The 23,268-nt window shown below is 38.1% G+C and overlaps 1 protein-coding gene across 14 annotated transcripts in view; it reads right to left on the bottom strand.

Moving 5' to 3' along the window:
- LOC144291408 (uncharacterized) overlaps positions 1-23,268 on the bottom strand; it is a 75,507-nt gene that overhangs the window by 9,581 nt on the left and 42,658 nt on the right. For all 14 annotated transcript variants that reach the window (XM_077860898.1, XM_077860899.1, XM_077860900.1 and 11 more), the window contains 12 exons: positions 19,772-19,849; positions 17,492-17,552; positions 14,364-14,552; positions 12,605-12,780; positions 11,127-11,288; positions 9,175-9,284; positions 8,471-8,660; positions 7,121-7,232; positions 5,081-5,256; positions 3,594-3,755; positions 1,685-1,794; positions 688-877 (listed from right to left, as the gene is read on the bottom strand). In XM_077860898.1, coding sequence (XP_077717024.1) covers positions 688-877; positions 1,685-1,794; positions 3,594-3,755; positions 5,081-5,256; positions 7,121-7,232; positions 8,471-8,660; positions 9,175-9,284; positions 11,127-11,288; positions 12,605-12,780; positions 14,364-14,552; positions 17,492-17,552; positions 19,772-19,849 — 1,716 coding nt within the window. The remainder of the gene's footprint in view (positions 1-687; positions 878-1,684; positions 1,795-3,593; positions 3,756-5,080; positions 5,257-7,120; positions 7,233-8,470; positions 8,661-9,174; positions 9,285-11,126; positions 11,289-12,604; positions 12,781-14,363; positions 14,553-17,491; positions 17,553-19,771; positions 19,850-23,268) is intronic.

The raw sequence follows: 23,268 nt of genomic DNA, 5'->3' as shown, positions 1-23,268 counted from the left end.
ACATGTCGGTCTGTCTAACCGCAGTCCCTTCTCATGTCTTGCTTTGCCTAATGCTGGCTCTCGGCATGAGCTTGGGGAAAAGCTGTCATCTTATTAGGCATCTGTGGCTTCATTAGGATGTTCTGGAATATCTAACTAGTTTCTGTCTGATGTAGCAGAGGCAAAAGAGTAGCCAAGTATTATTCTAAATGAGCCACAACTTGCAGAGCAAGGCCAATGTGTTTGGAGCCATGGGCGCTCATAGTGACTGAATCACCTAGGATGTGCCAGTAACGACCACAGGAGCTGGGTCTTGTTACCATTGTGTCATGAGGAAGCCATGGCTTTGCCCAAAGTTACAAGCTCCCCCCTCAAGGATCAGGCTGAGAGTTGAACCTCGGCTTGTCAAACTCCGGAGCCCAGGTCTTTTCTATCATATTATGCCACTCTTCTCTTTCTTTTGTTTAGTCAGTCTAGTATTGAATCTCCTGGATGGGAAAGAAGCGACTCAACTGCTCTATATTTCGCAATTTAACAACACCCCTTCCCATATTCCACCAGAGTAGGATAAAGATCTCTGCTATTCCAAGGAAGGCAATGAAGATGTGCACTTTTCAGAACTGATCCTTTGCAATTACTACTACACATTTCAGATTCAAAGCATGGATTCTAAACCCCATATGAGACACATATGAGAGATCTCTCTACCTTTTTAATGAAGTTGTCTTCCAATTCCAAGTTGCAGGAATTAGGTGGACAAAGAATACTTGGGGCTATACACACTGATAAATCATAAGCTGTCATCTGATTGGATGAGGATTGTTGCTCAATGTTGTATAACACACCGAAAAGGTATCGCAAGAGAACAACATTCGCTTTTGGCAGCTGTGTTAGAAGCCTAAAGTCAGAAAGATGCACTTTTGAATAAGGCAAGTCATTGCACTTAGCAGTTGGAAGTATAGAGACGGAAAGCAGAGAACATCTTACTAGATCTAGTATACAACCTGCTGTAGCAGAGTTCCAGGCATGAACATACACAAAAATGTTTTACCAAATTCAATTTCTGAGCTAACCCTCTCTGGTTAAATATTTGACAAACTTAAGGTTATACCATGGGCTGTTGATGCTCTGGCATCTCTCTTAAGCCACTGACTTGTCTACCAGTTTCATATATTCAGAAGTTGTACAATGACTAAGGAGTCTACTTAATAAGGTCAGGAGAAGAGCAATAATAGCCATAAGGCATGCCTGTATTCTGAAACTGGCCTCTGTGGGTGAGAAGAATTGAAATCATTTGGCATTGTATGTTCTCATTCATTTGGGGAATATAAATAATAGTGAAAGGGAATATAAGGGAAGGGAGAAGAAATGTGTGGGAAATATCAGAAAGGGAGACAGAACATAAAGACTCCTAACTCTGGGAAATGAACTAGGGGTGATGGAAGGGGATGAGGGCAGGAGGTAGGGGTGAATAGGTGATGGGCACTGAGGGGGGCACTTGACGGAATGAGCACTGGGTGTTACTCTGTATGTTGGTAAATTGAACACCAATTACAAATAAATTTATTATTAAAAAAAAGAAACCATTTGGCATTGAATGTTATTTTAATGGTCAAAGTGGCAAGAAGGAAACCAATATTTTGTAATGGTATATTGGCTGTATTTCTGAGCCATGACCAGAGTAGAGTAATTATTGCATCATTACCTCTGGGCAGCATTTATTTTTTCCTTCTGAGTCACTTCGTCAAGAACACCAAGCCATTTTTCATAGAGGTCCGATGAAAGTAAACTTCCTTCGATATTTTCAAGAAAATCCTTATGTGGATAAAAAAAAATACACACAAATATACACAGAAACACACACACACACATATATATGCATATATAATACAAAATATATATTGGAAATATCACAGAGAAAACACTTAGTTGAAAACTTCAGTTGAGTTCCTACTTCCTTCATAGATACCCAAACTGTGACCCACATGGGGGTCAGCTTGACTCTCCATTGACTTGTACATGCAAAAGCAGGTTGTGGATTTTCTCTGACAAAAATGAAAGCATCAAAGCAGAGCATAGCCTTCACTGGAAAGGAAGACAAAGCTCCCTTCCATCATATGGAACTTACTCTTTTGTGTGCTTTTATGCAAACTACTAAAAAAGCTACTCTCATAATTGCATCATTCTTCCTTTCCTGAACTATACAAAAGTAGAGAGTCTAATGGCAAACTCATGATGGTCCTGAGGATGTATTCATTTCTAGTGTAGACCAATTCTCCAGAGAGTTTGACATGATACTATTCAGGCCAAGGTTGCAGAGTCTGATTCTCCACAAAGATTAGTCAACTTTAGGTAGGGAAAGCTTCAGAAATGTCTAAGAACTCTATGCACACGTGGTCACCATCTTCCTAGTCTGTGCCTATAACACGGAAATAGAAAAGACCCTACTAAGTCTTGCAAGAAACATCAATTGTATGTGTGCACCTTCAAGAGGGAAACACTTATCATGGTATTCAAGTGCCTAATGGATGATCATTCTTTTCCTTGTGTCTTGATGCCTATATATATATTTACTGGCGTGTTTTACTCTAGCCCAGTGTAGTAGTGGTCAGAGACTATTGCTATCTTTCATATAGTTAAACAGTAATGGGGGACAAGCAAAGACCAAATGTGACAAGGAAGGACCACATATGACCTTGGTTTTAAGAGTGTCATCATTACTGCCTTGACATAGTTTTGTTGAGAGCTGTTAGCAAGTGCCAAGGTAGATGGATTAAATTCTCTATTCTAGTTCTCACATCTTTCTCCATTACCATTTTAGCAATAGAATGGGACATCTGTGATGTAGCTGTATAATTTCCAAATTAATCTATTTCTTGAGTCGATCTACTGAATTTTCAGAATACCAAAGTACTTTTGTCTGTTGCACCTACTCCAAAAGATAGATTTATCGAAAGAGGCATGTAGCTAGAGGTGGTTACCATGTCGTTATAACCTTGGATGGTGGGATAGACATCTCAAATATTAACTAAAGGATGCCTAGGATGTGGTGAAAGGAGACACAAATGGCAAAATCCTTCCTCCATGACTTATAAAAGGCACTAAGAAACAGGAGACAATGAGACAATGATGGTTAAGAATGATTGGTTGCCTCACTGAGCCTTTTTTAGATTCCTCATAAAGTAAACATGTGCTTACTATTGTGAACTTCTATACCTATCTTCAAATGTTTCATATGAGTTTTCTTTTGGAAACTGCCTTCATTAGGAGTGTGGTGAGGAAGTCATCAAAAGCAGATGTTTGCTTTGGTAAACATTATGTAGGTGTCAGTGTATATTTTGAAATTTCTTATTATTACTAGTAGTCATATTAGTATTAGTATTTTGCATGAAGTCTTCAGGTGGGTGGTGTGTGGTGAAAACAGAAAGTATTTCTAATGTATGGGGCTTTTAACTCCTACAGTACCTTCCTTAAATTTTGAATTCATGAAGTGTTTTCCAGTTTGAGAAGCTCTTAATCAGTTTTGCCCATGTCGCTCCTTGGGCAATCATAATGAAAGACACCAATCACAGCTTGACTTACTCATGTGTGGATAAAGCTAGAACTTTCCCCACCTTTAAAACAAATGCTACCACAAGAACAGATTTGCTGTAATGCCTCACTCTGTCTCCAGAATTCAGTTTCTTCTTTAGGATTCCGCATGACTTTATACTACCTGGTTTTCTGAATATGCCTTCTGTGAGTGGTCCTTTCTCATTGATAAAGGAAAGCATATCCTGTAAGAAAAAAAGAAGAGTATATGGCATTTCATATCCCAAGCCCAGAGTAAAAGCTTGCTACCTTTTTGAAAGAGCTAGGCTATGTGATGGTATACGGTTTTAGAGCTGGAAGGAGTAAAGTCGATTTAGATTCTTTAGTCAATGTCTCTCTATAGTTTCTACCCAAAATCCACCTTAGAGTCATACACTGAAACATTGTAATCACTTATTTTAATCAGATTTTTTTTCATTGAATTTACCCTTTTAAATCAAACTTCCGTGTTTCAAGGCCTTTGTGGAATCCTCGCCTGTCTCCTAATTTACCAGTCTTGTTTCCTTATTCCCTTACATAGATGCTCTTCCCCAAGTATGGAAATCTTTTTCCCATACTCATTTCCCATTTGTTGATTCCTCTTTAAGTGATTGTATCCTCCATTCCTACTATCTCTATTTCCCTTCCTCTTTAAAAAAAAAAAAAAGCTCAAATGCTCTCTTCTTATTATCTGATTACATTTCCTTCATGAGTCCTTCACTGTCTTTTGCTCTATCTTCATGTTCTCTCCCTGCAGTGTAGAAAGATAATAAGGGCTGGAGTCTGATAGACCAAGGGATCGGAAACCTATTATTATGCTTCTGATCTATTGTGTGACCTGGGGCAAATGCGAACTGTACTGAAAGCTTCAAATTCATTTGTAAAGTGTGGAGGATGATAGTTCCAGCTTCCCCTAAAATTGCTGTGATGCAAGGACTGGGGAAGTAGCAAGCATGTAACTAACGTGGTTAATTTCTTCACACCTAGGATAACATTCCCAAATCTAGTGCAGGGTTGCAGAGGTACTGGGTACTCAGTAAATTTCCACACTGACAATTCATTACACTGATTTGAGATAACACAGGCCAAACTCTGTGGCTGTCATTTAACATGCTCTTTTAGAATTAGCAGATTCATATATGCCTCAGGATGAGTCTTTATGCTTAGGTAAGATATTTTCAGTTGTTAGATTAAGTAGACTCAGTTGAAGGAGACCTGAGACTACTGTGAGTTCAGGAAGACAATAGCAGAATGTGAAGATGATTCATGCACACAGAGTCCATTTTGACTGATCTGAACAAGGCCTACATGGGTCTCTGTGGAAACAAGTGGAATGGACAAAACGTCGTTCTGTTGTATTGGCCAAATGACTTTCCAGTAGGTAAATCAAATGACACTAGCAAAGCTTCTCAGCCAAAGCCAGGGACTGTCTAATGATTTCTCCACTTGAGGGTTGGTTTGCATGAGAACACTTGGCCTCTCCGAGGTCCCTCTCCTCAGGAAGGCAATAAAAGACCTAACTGAGACCTACCAGTATTGGTAAGGGCATGATGTCCTTATCAAAGATATCCGTAAGGGAAACTCCAAAGAGCTGTCCTGGTTTTGCAGACAGTAGAGCTGTGCACTGGTTGTACTGGGAAGTGCCAATGAGCTGGCAAAAGGCCGAGTCTCTAAAAGAAGTGCTTTTCAAGGTGTTCTGGACTGAATCTAAGGAAGAAGGGAGATTAGTGTGTTTTAATTCACTTAGCCTTATTTTCACCATTACCATTATACAGTGTGTTCATTGCAGGGCTAGAAGAGGGAAACTGAGTCATTTGTTGTGTAGAACTCTCCATGTTCTGATGTTGGCTAACAGCATCCTCATGGCATTGTTGAGTTCTTGCCCATATCCTTCACACTGATGGTTAAACCTTGGGACTTGATCAGATTGAAAGTCAGTATTTCCTGTGCCATCAGTTACTGTCTTTGCAATGCAACAGGAGGCACTGAACCTGTAGATGTTTGTTTTCTACTGGAGTGAACAGTGGGTTCAGCTGTCAGATCTGATTTTAAAAGCTAGAAGGATTTGGTATCCAAATCAGGCTGAGTTTGGAAATCCTCTGCTTTCACATCCAGTCTGAGACCAGAACTGCACAGATGAGTCTCCACTGAAGTGTTATGTGAATCATAACCAAAGCAATGGTTGTGTAAACTACTGAGTTATGGAATGATTTTTATTATCCATATAAAAGTATACAACACAGTACAATACAATTCAAAAGGTATGTCATAGGATATGATAGGCATTGAAGATACAGGAGATAATTTGTGGGAAGATTTCCTCAATATGAATATATGGGACCAAGGAAAAAACTTTAAATGGAAATAGCTGGGTCTTGGAAGGGGTTCATTTCTCATTCATTGGAAAAAGAGATAAAGAGGAAGTGTCAAGGGTCATTATGGAGATTCCAGTCTTCAGTGACTTACTAAACTGTAGACATGTAGGTGGATGGACCACATGGGGACTTGGTAGCATTCTGCAGTTGTGCTCTTTTGGAAATCACTATCACTCTCACTGGCTTGGATTCAACAGTTTGTTTTTCTGTCACTGAGGACATGAAAAACAAACACTTGTCTTGCACCAGCATATTCTCAGACATGGCACTAGACTCATCTTAATTCCTGATGACACGGATTGTCCAAAGGCTTCCCTCAACACAATGAGGTATATGTCGTAAAACTAAGACATGTCAAAAGTATGGAGGGATTGATGATGTGTGTCTCCAGGTTCTGAATCTAAACTCTGTTTTACAAAAAATGGGGTGTTGCCAGTGAGCTGTGATTAGCTAGGCTCAAATAATACTCGCACTAGTCTCAGGGGAACTTCTCCTAGTTCTAATATTTGCTTTTTAGAAATGTTTTTACATCCCTTATCTTATTGAATCTTGACAACATTTCTAAGATTTAGACATTACTTTTATCCAGCATTTTAGGCATGAATAGAGTGATACCAAGCTAGTAATTGGCCAAAGGTTGTATATCTGATAAATGGGGGCACTGGAGTTTGTACTCTGGAGAGATGATTGACATCAAGTCAAGTCCTTTTCTCTCAATGATGCTGGTTCCTTTCAACTCATTTTAAAGAGCACTGGAATCCTGTGGTGCCTCAAGAGCCACTGATCAAAAAGAGGATGGAGCAGGAATAAAAGTCGCATGCTCTGGTTTCAACCAGAGCAAATTTATATATTATAAGTAGAAATTAATACTTATGCATTATACGTTTAACTACATATATCATATAATATAGATGTGGGATCCATTTAAAATTGTGTTAAAAAAAATTCCCAAACACTGTATCATACCATGCTATCTCCTAATACTGCCAGAAACATCTGGAAGTTTCTATGCTTTCTTGGGTCTCCAACAGTGTGAAACCTCCCTTGACCTGCTAGCCAGTCTTCAGAAGAAGGAGCAGCTGGGAATCATTGCCCTGGGGATGCTCTGGGCTCCAGAACAGGGCTAAGTATCTGCCATGACCCTTGGGAACCTTGCTGTCCATGTCTCCCTAAGCCTATTAAACTATTCACAGTACCTGCAGCCTTCTCATTGTTATGACAACTCTTTGAATTCTCTCCCAAGAGAGAAGTGATGTCTTCTCCAAATATCTTGAGGCAATTTTCGATCAAAAACTGTACAAGAGAAGCCTGTAATGCAAAAAGAACACAATGGGGTGCTCTTTTTCATATGGAAGAGTTATAAGTCACATTTTGTTTATAGACCTTGGATCTAACCAAAAATGTGAAAGACTTCTATGAAAAATTCAGAGTTGATAAAAATATATAGAAACCCAAGTTCTCTAATAAAATAAGAAAGAGTAATACTTTTTGTTGTACTTTGGGTACAGATTTTAAAATATTACTAGTCAGTGGACTAAAGTCCTAATTTGTTGCCTAATTTAATACCTAACATTGTGATACCAAAGGTTACATCTTTAAAACTAGGATAGTTTTCAAAGTAATGTACCTTCTAAAAGTTTATGTATTTTGTAAAATTTTGCTTCCAGAAAATATTGGATTGTAACTTAGTATCATAACTGATTAAAATGTAAAAAGCATAGACAAAGTCCTATGAAATCCATTTCTTAAATAGGGAAGAATAGTTTTTGGAAAGTGGATATTCTTGTGGATTTTTTTTTGATGTTTTCTTTTCTTTTCTTTTCTTTTTTTTTTGAGTAAAAACTCACAGGGCTGGGGGAAATCATGTCTGTCTGTCTAACCACAGTCCCTTCTCATGTCTTGCTTTGCTTAATGCTGGCTCTCGGCATGAGCTTGGGGAAAAGCTGTCATCTTATTAGGCATCTGTGGCTTCATTAGGATGTTCTGGAATATCTCACTAGTTTCTGTCTGATGTAACAGAGGCAAAAGAGTAGCCAAGTATTTTTCTAAATGAGCCACAACTTTCAGAGCAAAGCCAATGTGTTTGGAGCCATGGGTGCTCATAGTGCCCGAGCCACCTAGGATGTGCCAGTAACGACCACAGGAGCTGGGTCTTGTTACCATTGTGTCATGAGGAAACCATGGCTTTGCCCAAGGTTACAAGCTCCCCCCTCCAGGATCAGGCTGAGAGTTGAACCTTGCCTTGTCAAACTCCAGAGCCCAGGTCTTTTCTATCATATTATATCACTCTTCTCTCTCTTTTGTTTAGTCAGTCTAGTATTGAATCTCCTGGATGGGAAAGAAGCGACTCAACTGCTCTGCGTTTCCCACTTTAACAACGCCCCTTCCCATATTCCACCAGAGAAGGATAGCAAACTCTGCCATTCCAAGAAAGCCTATGAAGATGTGCACTTTTCAGAACTGATCCTTCGCAATTACTACTACACATTTCAGATTCAAAGCATGGATTCTAAACCCCAGGGGACACATATGAGAGATCTCTCTACCTTTTTAATGAAGTTGTCTTCCAATTCCAAGCTGCAGGAATTAAGTGGACAAAGAATACTTGGGGCTATACACACTGATAAATCATAAGCTGTCATCTGATTGGATGAGGATTGTTGCTCAATGTTGTATAACACACCGAAAAGGTATCGCAAGAGAACAACATTCGCTTTTGGCAGCTGTGTTAGAAGCCTAAAGTCAGAAAGATGCACTTTTGAATAAGGCAAGTCATTGCACTTAGCAGTTGGAAGTATAGAGACGGAAAGCAGAGAACATCTTTCTAGATCTAGTATGCAACCTGCTGTAGCAGAGTTCCAGGCATGAACGTACACAAAAGTGTTTTACCAAATTCAATTTCTGAGCTAACCCTCTCTGGTTAAATATTCGACAAACTTTAGGTTATGCCACTGGCTGTTGATGCACTGGCATCTCTCAGGCCACTGACTTTGTGTACCAGTTTCATATATTCAGAAGTTGTACAGTGACTAAGGAGTCAATGTTAATAAGTTCAGGAGAAGTACAATAATAGCCATAAGGCATGCTTGTATTCTGAAACTGGCCTCCATTGGTGAGAAGAATCGAAACTATTTGGCATTGAATGTTATTTTAGTGGTCAAAGTGGCAAGAAGGAAGCCAATATTTTCCTAATAGTATATTGGCTGTATTCTGAGCCATGACCAGAGTAGAGTAATTATTGCATCATTACCTCTGGGCTGCATTTATTTTTTCCTTCTCAGTCACTTCGTTAAGAACACCAAGCCATTTTTCATAGAGTTTGGATGAAAGTAAACTTCCTTCGATATTTTCAAGAAAATCCTTATGTGGATAAAAGAAAAATACACACAGACACACTCACATATGCAATATAGATATTGGAAATATTACAGAGAAAACAGTTGCAAACTTCAGTTCAGTCTCTACTTACGTCATAGATACCCAAACTGTGACCCACATGGAACTCTGCTCTGATTCTCTATTGACTTGCACGTGAAAAGCAGGTGTGTGGATTTTCTCCAACAAAAATGAAAGCATCTAAGCAGAGCCTAGGCTTCAGTGTAAATGAGGACAAAGCTCCCTTCTATCATATGGCACTTTTGTGTGCTTTTCTGCAAACTATTACAAAAGCTACTCTCATAATCGCTTCATTCTTCCTTTCCTGTACTGTACAAAAGTAGAGAGTCTAATGGCAAACTCATGATGGTCCTGAGGATGTATTCATTTCTAGTGTAGGCCAATTCTCCAGAGAGTTTGACATGATACTATTCAGGCCAAGGTTGCAGAGTCTGATTCTCCACAAAGATTAGTCAACTTTAGGTAGGGAAAGCTTCAGAAATGCCTAAGAACTCTATGCACACGTGGTCACCATCTTCCTAGTCTGTGCCTATAACACGGAAAGAGAAAGGATCCTACTAAGTCTTGCTAGAAACATCAATTGTATGTGTGCACCTTCAAGAGGGCAACACTTATCATGCTATTTGAGTACCTAATGTATCATCATTCTTTCCCCTGTCTCTTGATGCCTATATATATATTTACTGGTGTGTTTTACTGTAGTCCAATGTAGTAGTGGTCAGGGACTATTGGTATCTTTCATATAGTTGAACAGAAATGGGGGACAAGCTCTGCCTATGTCTCTGCCTCTCTCTTTCTCTCTGTGACTATCATAAATAATAATAATAAAAATTAAAAGAAAAGAAATGGGGGACAAGAAAAGACCAAATGTGACAAGGAAGGACCAAATATGACCTTGATTCTAAGAGTGTCATCATTACTGCCTTAACTTAGTTTTGTTGATAACTGTTAGCAAGTGCCAAGGTAGATGGATTAAATTCTCTATTCTAGTTCTCACATCTTTCTCCATTACGGTTTAGCAATAGAACAGGATATCTGTGATGTAGCTGTATAATTTCCAAATTAATCTAGTTCTTGAATCGATCTCTTGACTTTCCAGAATTCCAAACTACTTTTGTCTGTTGCACCTACTCCAAAAGTTCGATTTATCCAAACTGGCATGTAGCAAGAGCTGGTTAACATGTCATTATAACCTTGGATGGTGGGCTAGACATCACAAATATTAACTAAAGGATGCCGAGGATGTGGTGAAAGGAGACACAAATGGCAAAATCCTTCCTTCATGAGTTATAAAGTAAAAGACATCAAGAAACAGGAGACAGTGATGGTTAAGAATGATTGGTCACCTCACTGAGCCTTTTTGTATTCCTCATAAAGTAAACATTTGCTTACTATTGTGAAATTCCCTACCTATTCTCAAATTTTTCATATGATTTTTCTTTTGGAAACTGCCTTCATTAGGAGCGTGGTGAGGATGTCATCAAAAGCAGATGTTTGCTTTGGTAAATATTATGTATGTGTCAGTGTATACTTTGAAATTTATTATTATTACTAGTAGTCATATTAGTATTAGTATTTTGCATGGAGTCCTCAGGTAGGCTGTTCATGGTGATAACAGAAAGTATTTCTAATTTATGGGGCTTTTAACTCCTACAGTAGCTTCCTTAAATTTGATTTCATGAAGTGTTTTCCAGTTTGACAAGTTCTTAATCAGTTATGCCTATGTTGGTTCCTGGGCAATCGTAATGAAAGACACCAATCACAGCTTCAGTTACCCATGTGTGGTAAAGCTAGAACTTTCCCCACCTTTAAAACACATGCTACCACATGAACAGATTTGCTGTAACAGTTAACTCTGTCCCCAGAATTTAGTTTCTCTTTTAGGTTTCTGCATGAATTTATACAGGCTGGTTTTCTGAAGATGCCTTCCAGGAGTGGTCCTTTCCGATTGATCACGGAAAGCATATCCTGTAGGAAAAAAAGAAGAGTATATGGCATTTCATATCCCAAGCCCAGAGCAAAAGCTTGCTTCCTTTTTGAAAGAGCTAGGCTATCGGATGGTTTACGGTTTTAGAGCTGGAAGACTAAAGTCAATTTAGATTCTTTAGTCAATGTCTCTCTATAGTTTTACCCAAAATCCACCTTACATACACTGAAACTTTGTAATCACTTATTTAAATCAGATTTTTTCATTGAATTTACCCTTTTAAATCAAACTTCTGTGTTTCTAGGCCTTTGTGGAATCCTCGCCTGTCTCCTACTTTACCAGTTTTGGCTCCTTATTCTCTTACATAGATGCCCTTCCCCATGTTTTCAAATCTTTTTGCCATACTCATTTCCCATTTGTTGATTCCTCTTTAAGTGTTTGTATCCTCCATTCCTACTATCTCTATTTCCCTTCCTCTTTAAAAAAAAAAAAACAAAACCTCAAATGCTCTCTTCTTATTATCTGATTACATTTCTTTCATGAGTCTTTCACTGTCTTTTGCTCTATCTTCATGTTCTCTCCCTGCAGTGTAGAAAGATAATAAGGGCTGGAGTCTGATAGACCAAGGGATCGGAAACCTATTATCATTCTGATCATTTGTGTGACCTGGGGCACATGCGAACTATATTGAAAGCTAATTCATTTGTAAAGTGTGGAGGATAATAGTTCCAGCTACCCCCTAAAATGGCTGTGATGCAAGGACTGGGGTAGTAGCAAGCATGTAACTAACATGGTAAATTTTTTCACACCTAGGATAACATTCCCAAATCTAGTGCAGGGTTGCAGAGGTACTGGGTACTCAGTAAATTTCCACACTGAAAATTCAGTGCACTGATTTGAGATAACACAGGCCAAACGCTGTGGCTGTCATTTAACATGCTCTTTTAGAATTAGCAGATTCATATATGCCTCAGGATGAGACTTTATGCTTAGGTAAGATATTTTCAGTTGTTAGATTAAGTAGACTCAGTTGAAGGAGACCTGCGACTACTGTGAGTTCAGGAAGACAATAGCAGAATGTGAAGATGATTCATGCACACAGAGTCCATTTTGACTGATCTGAACAAGGCCTACATGGGTCTCTGTGGAAACAAGTGGAATGGACAAAACGTCGTTCTGTTGTATTGGCCAAATGACTCTGCAGTAGGTAAATCAAATGACACTAGCAAAGCTTCTCAGCCAAAGCCAGGGTCTGTCTAATGATTTCTCCATTTAAGGGTTGGTTTGCATGAGAACACTTGGCCTCTCCAAGGTCCCTCTCCTCAGGAAGGTAATAAAAGACCAAACTGAGACCTACCAGTATTGGGAAGGGCAAGTTGTCCTTATCACAGATATCTGTGAGGGAAACCCCAAAGAGTTGTCGTGGTTTTGCAGATGGTGCAACTCTGCAGTGGTTTTTCTGGCAAGTGCCAGCGCGCCACCAAAAGGCCCAGTCTCTGAAAACAGTGCTTTTCATGGTCTTCTGGCCTGAATCTAAGGAAGAAGGGAGATTAGTGTATTTTAATTCACTTAGCCTTATTTTCACCATTGCCATTATACAGTGTGTTCATTGTAGTGGCTAGAAGAGGGAAACTGAGTCATTTATTTGTAGAACTCTCCTCGTTCTGATGTTGGCTAACAGCATCCTCATGGTGTTGATAAGTTCTTACCCATATCCTTCAGACTGATGGTTAAACTTTGGGACTTGATCAGATTGAAGGTCAGTATTTCCTGTGCCATCAGTTACTGCCGGTTACACTGCATCAGGAGGCACTGAACCTGTAGATGTGTTTTCTACTGGAGTGAACAGTGGGTTCAGGTGTCAGATCTGATTTTAAAAGCTAGAAGGATTTGGTATGCAAATCAGGCTGAGTGTGGTAATCCTCTGCTTTCACAGCCAGTCTCCCCTCAGCCTCAGATTTCCTCTTTGGCTTTCTGAGTGCTCAAGTTCTACCATCCAAAGGATCTGCTTCTCAGGACACAATCTGCCTGAGCCCTACTTCTATGTTCCTCTGCTCTGGGCCATCTTCAAGGATGACTTGCTGCAGTCAGGGTCCTTGGGATGTTGTCATTACATGCTGGCCCTCTGGTGGCTGTGTTTTCTTGTCATACCCCACCAACCCACCCAGAGATGATGTTTTCGGTTAAATAGGTTGAACATTTACTGAAAAGAGACTAAACCACAATGAAGTGTGGAAACACACTTCCTCACACACACACTCAAACATATATGTAAATATACACCTACACACAAGTACAAGGCTTGAAAGAAATCATAGAAAAGCAAAACAATGAGAGGTTATGAATGCATTTATAGAGGTTATGAATGCATATGCACCAGTTTCCAGAGATGATTTTTAATTACTCAACATTCCCTATGAAGGAAGAGCTTTCCAAAGAAAAGGTGACCAGCAGTGAGAAGCTGAGTTCAAAGTTTCTAGTGCTCAGCTGTGAATGTTTCCCTTTGAAGATACCTTAACATTGCTTAAATAACTGATTTCTTTAAGAGTCAGCAGATGAGCCAAGTTGTCGAAGGATAAACAAATGAGGAACATTTCACCAAATAACCTTGAACACTCGGCCACTTGGCTTTTCTGGGATGTAGTGAGTGCATCACCACCTCCACTCATGTGGGTGCCAGCCCTGCACCAGAAGCATCCTGGTCCTGCCACTGAGGAAGCTTAGCATTTTAAAGCTTCAGTTTGCTCAACTTTAACATAAATGATGCTGCCTACAACTCGTTAAACTAAATATATGATATACTACTCAGCACAAGGCATGGCTCAGGGCAGCCTTGAAAGTGCTCTGGGGATATAGAGAAAGACAGGAGTTAATGGTCTTCCCAAAAGATTTAAAACAAGAAAAACAACCTTCATAGAAATGAGTTGGGTCTTGATGTCAGACTTTTGAATTTTTCTAAGCTTGATTTTTGGTAGTGTTTGCATTCTTTCCTATACTGTTCCTCCTCATTGATGACAATAAGCTCACCCAGAAAGAATAAACTGTGTGTCTGAATTGTGTTTAAGCATGGAGACATGAGCCAAGGGAAGGCACTTGAAGAAAGGCAAGTGGCTCACCTCTCCCTTGCTTGTTCTGGGCTGGGTGCCTGGGCTTCAGTATGAAATGGATTTGCATGTCTGTGATCTTCTGCTCCAGAAGGAGGGACTCCTGAGTAGGGGAAGGAGAGACGGAGTCCTCTGCTTCCTTTGGCAGCAGTTTAGTAGATGGAAGATGGCTCATTTTAATTCCATAGGGATGTTCATGTCCTGTATGGAAAGAAACCTGAATATTTAGGCTGATGGTGATGGCTGTCATCAAACCTACCTTACCACGAGTGTAAGCATCACCCTATTTGTATATGTTGGTATTTTTCTGGGACTTCTAGATAAAGAAGGCTGTGCCTCCTGAGTGAGCATCATATGCACCCTTGTGGGAACACCTTACAGAAAGCGTGTGCCCAAGGGAAAGATTTTAAGAAGAGAAAACAATTTAAAGCATGTTACATGAAATACATATATTCATGAGTGCATTAAACAATGCTGACTTTTTCTGTGTTTCTGAGAATGTTTAAGTTTTTCTAGTTTGTGCCTTGACACTAACTAGATCTATATATCTTAGGCAAATTACTTGACACCGTCGAGCCTTACATTCATTCTTTGAAATGCTTGTCCACACACAAACTTATCAGAGTGAATATATTAATAAGCATTGGTGGTTAATATTTTTTATTTTTTATTTATTTTTTATTTTTATTTTTTGGTTAATAAATTTTTAAATATTTGGAGTATATATATAAAGAATTGCTATCTTCACTATTCTCTCCAACAGAATGTCAGTCGAACAGATTTTTTTTCATTTCCTTTTGTCAATTCTCCAGCCAGAGCTACTCGAGAGTAGTGGGATGTGTTGCCCTTATGCTTTATGGTTCCCTCCCACTGCTGCCCTCCCTCTATGGGTGTCCTGCCAGGCAATGATCAGAAGGAAGGGTGTGCAGAGTGGGAAACCCAGAAGCAAACTGTAAAACGATGGTTAGAGAATAGAAAACCACACCCACAGCCATCCAGAATTGCCTGCCAAGTGATTTGTTTTGCTCTTTTATGCTTTAAATTGTTTTTCCTCTCTAGAGAATTCTCAAAGACCCTATGCAATGATATGGATTTCATTTTTTAAGAATAGAATGAAAATTCTCATTCTGTCATTTCAGATTTATTATTGAATGTACCTAAAGGAGCTTTTGCTGTTCTTTTCATCCGTCATAAATGCAATGTTCACAAGAATCACAGGGACTTCCCTCCATTAAGGAAAAAGAAGCTTCTATGACAGCAATACAACCAAGCCAAGATAACCAGGAGTTAATCCACAATTGAGAATTGAGAGTATGTTTAAAAAATGCATTTTGAATGCTGTAATGGATCATCATGAACAACAGGCTCTTCAGATTCCTTAGAGCTGCGTTCGTGTGTGAAGCTATTCAAAGTCTAAAAAGTTATCATCTACATCATTTTTTTTTCTTTTTTGTTTTTATTTATTTATGATAGTCACACAGAGAGAGAGAGAGAGGCAGAGACACAGGCAGAGGGAGAAGCAGGCTCCATGCACCGGGAGCCCGACATGGGATTCGATCCGGGGTCTCCCAGATCGCGCCCTGGGCCAAAGGCAGGTGCCAAACCGCTGCGCCACCCAGGGTTCCCTCATCTACATCATTTTTATCTAAATTAATGCACTTTATTAAAACATATATAAGTATTTAGCTTTTTTCCTTTTTACTGCTAACCATTTTTTTTAGATTTTATTTATTTATTCATGAGAAACAGAGAGAGAGAAAGAGGCAGAGACACAGGCAGAGGGAGAAGCAGGCTCCATGCAGGGAGCCCAATGTGGGAGTCGATCCCAGCTCTCCAGGATCACACCCTGGGCTCAAGGCAGTGCTGAACCGCTGAGCCACCAGGGCTGCCCCTGTCCAACTTTTACAAAGATATCAACATTAATTCAAAACAGGAAGTGGTACTGGGGGATTTTGATCTCAGTGATGAGCTTTGTGACTCTATAGTCTAAGACTGGGAATATATATTTTGCAGAAAGAAATTGGTTGTTTTTTTTAAAAAAGGAAATTGGTTGTTTAGATTTCCAGATTATTTGAAAAAGAGTTATAGCTTCACAGGTTTATTAAAAGGATAAAGAATTTCTTTTTTTTTTAATTCATGACAGACACACAGAGAGGGAGAGAGAGAGGCAGAGACACAGGCAGAGGGAGAAGCAGGCTCAATGCAGGGAGCCCGATGTGGGACTCGATCCCGGGTCTCCAGGATCCGGCCTTGGGCTGAAGGCGGTGCTAAACCACTGAGCCACCCGGGCTGCCCAAGGATAAAGAATTTCATGTAAGAAGGAATGCTTTAAGATTTCTAGAAGAGATTATTGTCACCATCACCATCTATTACTATACTTCAAGGTCTGCTACCGACCCTGTCTTCTTTTTCTTTTTTTAAAATCCTTCCATTACTGGAAACACTAAACAATTTTGCTAATCCAAAGATTTTTTTTCAGAGAACTTGTGCTAATAACTATTTTAGAAGAGGTGCAATCTGTTTATCAATAACCTTAAGATCAGTGATGGAAAAAACCTGAGAAACAGCAAAGTGCAGGCGATTTCATCAGTGAAGACTAGAGGAGTTTAAATGTGATTATCTCATTTTCTTTATGATGCAGAGAAAAGTGGGCACAGGGCAGGGGTGTTAAATACATATCTGTAACCAGATTCAGGGACATAACTGGATTTTAGAGGATTCTCACAAAATAGAGGCTTCTTAGTAGTTAGGAACTAGAATTCAAGATTGAAATATGAAAAATAAATGTATGGGAAAAAAATTCCCATCCATTTTGCTTTCATACCTAAGTGAGTAAATAAGTAAGTAAATAGTAAATAATCACACTTTTTCAAGACAGCTCTGTTTGTCAGGTAACAAGAAGTAGAAACAAAAATTTACATTTCTCTCCCTCACTAAATCATAGCTGCTGAATGAAGAGATGTTATCAATGCCTGGGAAACAGTACCTGGTAATTATTTAATAAACATGTGAGGGAATATAACATGTGATTTTCACTTTTAAGGATTTTGAAGCTTAAGAAAGAACAACCATTACTTTGAAACTTTGAGTTACAATTTTGAACCTAATCAATCCCATCTTAGATTTTCCCTGACACTTACCAGTTAGTGGAAGTTTTTCCTTGCCAGAACTCACCCACAGCTGGAAGTCTTTCTCAGAGCCCTTGGAAACAAAAAGAACTAGGTGTCAAAACAAATCTTTCACAGTACTTGAAGAACACATTTCCTTAGCATATCTGTATTTCCAAAAAGAAGAATTGGGGCCAGGATAAATGGCATTTGGTCCATGGAGGTAGCTATAGTACTTGTTAACTAGTTCCCCTCACAACTTCCAATAGACTGTCCCAGATTCTTGTAATTTTTGATAAAGACCGGGAAACCACAGTACAGCCAGCCCCTCACTTTGTGGGTGATCCATGGCATAAGAAATGAGATTTGTGTCCCTTTACTATGGAGTAAAAGTCTCATCTCAGAGTCCTCTCTTCTGCTGTCTCTAGACTCCTTGGATAGTGTTGGCTTTTGTCTCCAAATGCCCCTGCCCAGAGATGCATGTTGTCCAGAGAGCCATATACTCTGCTATGACTAATCCTGAGCAAAGTAACTTGAGAGGCATCAATAGCTCAGCAGCCCTGAACAAAAGGAGACAAATGCCCAAGAGACCTTGAGGAGATCGTGGAGGGAAGTCAGCCACAGGCTTTGGGGCAGGCAAACCCCACTTTAGGGAGAGAAAGGATGAGGACTCTAGACATGTCAGATGCAGAAAACGATTACTCCCAGCAGAATTATTGCCCAGTAATACTGGAAATCCCAATTGTTTGAAACAAACAATTCTAAATTATAAAGATTGCTGAACTATTTTAAAGAGTCTTCCAGGAGACTAAAACAAAAAATGTTTGAAATAGAATTATTGGTAATAGTTACCATGTGCCCTTGACTCTTGACTAAAAATCATGGCCTTCACCTTATGAAGGAATGTCACAGGTATGGATGGGCACAGACACAGATACACACACACACACACACACACACACACACACAGCTAAATCTGCTCAAGATTGTGTTGCAAATAAGAAGTAAGAGCTAATAAGGTAGGGTAGGGTTTGGAAATGCCATGCTGGAATCCTTTAAATCAGGTATACATAAAGCCAAATAACCCCAGTTCTTCATTAAAATAGAAATTCTTTGCCTAGTGACATTGATCACTTTAAGCAAAGAAAATCACAAACGTGAAATAAAATGAGTTAAATCATTAATCAATCTCCCCACCTTCATCCCTCAAACCACTCACTCTCTTTTCCAGGATTTAATTCTTACTTAGGGTTTATATATCATACAGGTTAGAAATGTATGTAGAGATGTGCTTTAGTCAGTACATATAAATTCAATTTTATTTTGGATGTATTATTAAATGTTGTTTGTACAGAAATCATTGATCTCTTCTGCCAAATTCCAGTTGCTCTGAAGTTTTAAAGGGCTTTATTATACCATTGGGTCAGATAGAATTTACAAACAATCTTATGATTATGTCACGTCACATTTACAGAGGATTTTGGATAAGAAGCTGTGCTTTCCAAGTGCTCCTTTTGGTTCTCTCCATCTATCACTGTCCCTCTTTTTTCCCTTATAAAACCTCATCCTCAAATATATTTCTCTTTCATAAAAAGATATCAGCAACTCACACGAGCACCATCAAAAGGTAAAGAACAGACAGTTAAAACCCAAACAAGATGAAAGTGCTATGTACAAATGCCCCAGATCCATGGTCTTATTCAGAACTTGTCTTTGTCTTTACCAGTTCCTAAAGAGTATGAGCTGCTTCATCCTCAGGATCTGCATCAAACAGAGGTAGCTTGTAGCCATGTAGTCTTTATGTCAAAAGGTACAACAGAACATGTAATTTAGGATTCATTAAACAGATTGAGTTCTTCCTTGTGTGATAACTAGGGTCAATAGGGATGGGGACGTATCAGAATTGAAAACACAGAAAAGAGTCCAATAGAGGAGGAAATATTTAGAAATTTAGAAACAACAACAAAAAAAGAAATTTAGAAACATTGTTATTGTCTGTATTTAAAATATATACAATAAACTGCATGTTGTTATTAGCACTCTAAAATTATAGCCCAATTTTAGGCTATGACTTTGAATTTTCAGAAAATTTAAAATGGGAATATAAGATAGCACTCATGTATAAGCTAATACTATAGCTTTGCTGCCTTCAATTTCTAAAGTTGGAAGGACAAAATATGACTGTTATCTACAATAATCAGCTGTCTTATGATGGGAGGTGCACAACACACACATACACATACACACACACAGACACAAATCTCAAAAGTCAAAGTTGGTTCGTAAACTAAAAATAGTTTATAGGCAACTTACGGTTATTCCCAGCATTGTTAGTAACATGTTGATAGTGTCATTTGCCGTGTCGGAATTTGTCACTGTTATAGTTACGGACTGTAAAAAATAAATAAGAAAAATTGCTACAATTTTTTTTTAGATTTAAAGCATGTGACCAAATAATTGTCAAATTATTATCCATACTCCAAAGGTAAAGCTTGTTTTCAGGTAATGACAAAGTAAAGCACGTGTAGAACACGAACCCTTAATTATATTTTCATTTTTTTTTATGTAACATGAAGCTAGTAGGAAACATGTCAGTAAAACATATATTTCCCTCCAAGAATTTGTGGCATACAAAATACAGCAGCTGAAGCAAGGAAGAGAAAAACTGAGAATTCCAAGAGGGCACTTGGGTGACCCTCAGCTCCATAAGGCTATTTCCAAAATGGTGGGAGGGGGATAGTATTAAAGGAAGGCACTAGATACTTTCCTCTCTTACTGAGTTGTGTTTGTATAGTATGGCTTAGTTCCTTTGTAATTACATAGTCGGTTTCAGTAAAATCAGATAAGAACTGGCTATGAAAGACACTTTTTTTAAAAACTACTATTTAGTCTGTATTTTCTTTGTCAGGCATCATGATTAACTAAGACTTCCATTGTTGCAATCTGTTAAGACAAATAAAACCAATGAATCTAGGAAATGAGACTGGAAATGTTAGAAGTTTATGTTCTATTCACAACTCTGCCAGTGAGTAGATACTTATAATAGCTCTCTATCAGACCATACATTGAGAAACTGCTCCATACAACTAGGAAAAGTTTACAGAAAATTTTCTGAAAGGGGTTAATAGGAATCTGAGATGGATCTATAAAACTATCTCAATTACAAAAGTCATTTTAAAATAAGAGAATATGTAACCAGAACATTTACTATGCATACAGTTTTTGTAACATTTTTAGGCAATGGGGCCTGTGTCCTTCAGGAAACAGTGCATAAAGAAGAAACAGCACAAGTGGACACTCACAGGCCTTGAAAATATTAAAAGCAAAGTTAAAAGATGCTCTTTCATAATTCATTCCTTGTCCTTTCATTGTATTTTTCTTCCTATGAATTGAATGCAATTACTTGATATCACAGATGGTCCAAAAGTAATTCAATAGTCATTCAAATAGTCATTGAAATAGTAATTCAAGGGATGTATGTATATTTTCCTGCATGTTGTAGGATCTCCCAACAGACAAATTCCATTAGAAGGAACTCTCTCTAAACAAATAACTTCAGAAAAACAAACTATTTTTTGAAATAATTCAAAAGAAAAAGAAAAGTTAGTTTTTGTTCATGAGTCAAACTGTTACTTAATATATGAAGAACCAGGAAAATGAGATCAATTTTCAAGAGCTGAAGCCACACCTGAGATGATCTAGATGCTTAGACTATTAGCCAAAAACAGCTATTACAATAATGCTCAATGATACAAATGAAAATGTGCTCACAATAAACAAAAATAGAGGCATCTTAGTATAGAAATAAGAAGTATTTATGACTTTTCCTTTTTTGAGAGGAAAAATATTTAAAAATAGAAATTTTTATCTGAAAAAATATTTTTTAAAAATTTATTGACTAGGCTACATTGCATAATGGAGATGATGAAAAGAAGTCAGTGATTTGAAAATAGATACTAGAAATTATCCAGTGTGAAGAAGAAAAGGGGGGAAAAGATTGAAAAAATTAACAGAGCCTGAGAGATCTCTGAACAATGTGAAAGTGTCTGATATGCAAAGAATGGAACTGTCACAAGGAGAGAAAGAGAAATAATGAGGAAGGAAATATTTGATGTAATAATGATTAAAATTTCCCAAATTTGGTGAAGGCATCAATTTATAAATTCAAGAAATTCAGAATATGTCAAATAGGACAGATTCAAAGAAAACCATGCTTAGGTACTTCCTAGCCACACTGTTAAAAACCAAAAATAAAGAGAAAACTTGAAAGCAGCTAGAGAAAAAATGACAAATCACCTACTGAGGATTAATGTTTAATCACAGACTACTCATCAGAAAGCATCAAGAGCAAAAGACTGGGACATCTAAAGGACTAAAAGGAAAAAATCTGCAAACAAAATTCTACATCCCCAAAAATATCCTTCAAGAGTCAGTGTCAAAAAATAAAGCCATATTCAGATAAAAGAAATTAAGTAAATCTGTTTGCACCAGTTTTGCACAAGGAATGCTAAGAATCATCTTTCTACGATGAAGTGAAACAGTGCAGTGGGAAACCTGGATCTTTAATAATGGGTGAAGAACATCAGAAATGTTTATTTCACCCAAACTATACCTCAATAAAGTTGATTTTTAAAAAATTCAAGGTAATTTTCCAAGGAAAGTTCTGAATGTAAACCACTGCCACAATTGATATCAAAGGCAGAGACGAGAATGTGCTCTGCTGCTAGAGAATTCTCTCTCCTTCATGCAGTGCATCTAGCCTGCACTTAGCAACAGATCAAAATATTTGCATGGCTTTTGCTTTATCCAGGAATATCTTTTTTTTCCACCTTCAAATAATGTTTTGTGTGATCTAGAGCTACTTCAAACTATAACAACAACCACAAAAAAATGCCATTTAAAGATACCCAAAGTATCTTGTTCATCACTGTAAATGTCTTGGCTACTGTACTACAATTTCAGAAATCAAATTTTACACACAAAACTGGGCCAATTGGTTTGATTTTTTTCTCCCCACGGTATAAAGAAATTGAAATAGAAATATGCTGATCCCTTAAAAGTGTCATCCCTCTTAGTTCAATTCAATCCTGATATTCCTTGGAACAAAAGACTTTTTAAAACTCCTCTGCATTTGACATAACTACTCAATGAAACACCTGATCCTTAAGTGGATCCTGTACTAGAAAGGAGACATTATTGAGGTCAACTGACAAAATGAGAATGGGAATGGCAGAGTAAAGTATTATGCCAAGGTTAAATTCACTAAAGGTGATAACTGTAGAATATCTTTATTCTTAAGAAATGCTTAGGTTTAAGGAAAAAGGGCCATAGTATATGTATGACCCTCAAACGTAAGTATACACATACATGTAATAGACAGAGAGAAAGAAAATAAGTGATAAAGCAAATGGAATAAAGTGTTACCAATAGGTGAATCTAGAGAAAGAGTATACGGGGTCTTTTTGTATTACTTTTATACTTACAACTTTTCTCTGAGTTTATAGTTATACCAAATAAAATATCTGGAGGGGAAAAAGGACTGTGGAGACAATCCAGACCATTCTGTATGTAAGTGGTGGCCACTGGGGAAAAAATGGTTGATTCTAAATCACTGTATTACAAGCCACTATAAGCAATTAGAAGGATCCAGAGAAATGTTATAGACACTTAACATCCGATACTCTTTCCTTGCTTAAGCACTGTAGTATGTATTCCTCTTGCTTCATATTACCTAGGACGCAGTTTTTAGGTCTATAAAGCAGTACATGGAGAGGGGGAAAATACATTTTTCCTCATGGTACTTTTCTAAA

The sequence above is a fragment of the Canis aureus genome, chromosome 20, assembly GCF_053574225.1.
Source record: "Canis aureus isolate CA01 chromosome 20, VMU_Caureus_v.1.0, whole genome shotgun sequence".
NCBI classification, from domain to species: Eukaryota; Metazoa; Chordata; class Mammalia; order Carnivora; family Canidae; genus Canis; species Canis aureus.
Note: the sequence above shows the minus strand (reverse complement) of the source record. Positions and strands in the feature narration are given on the sequence as shown.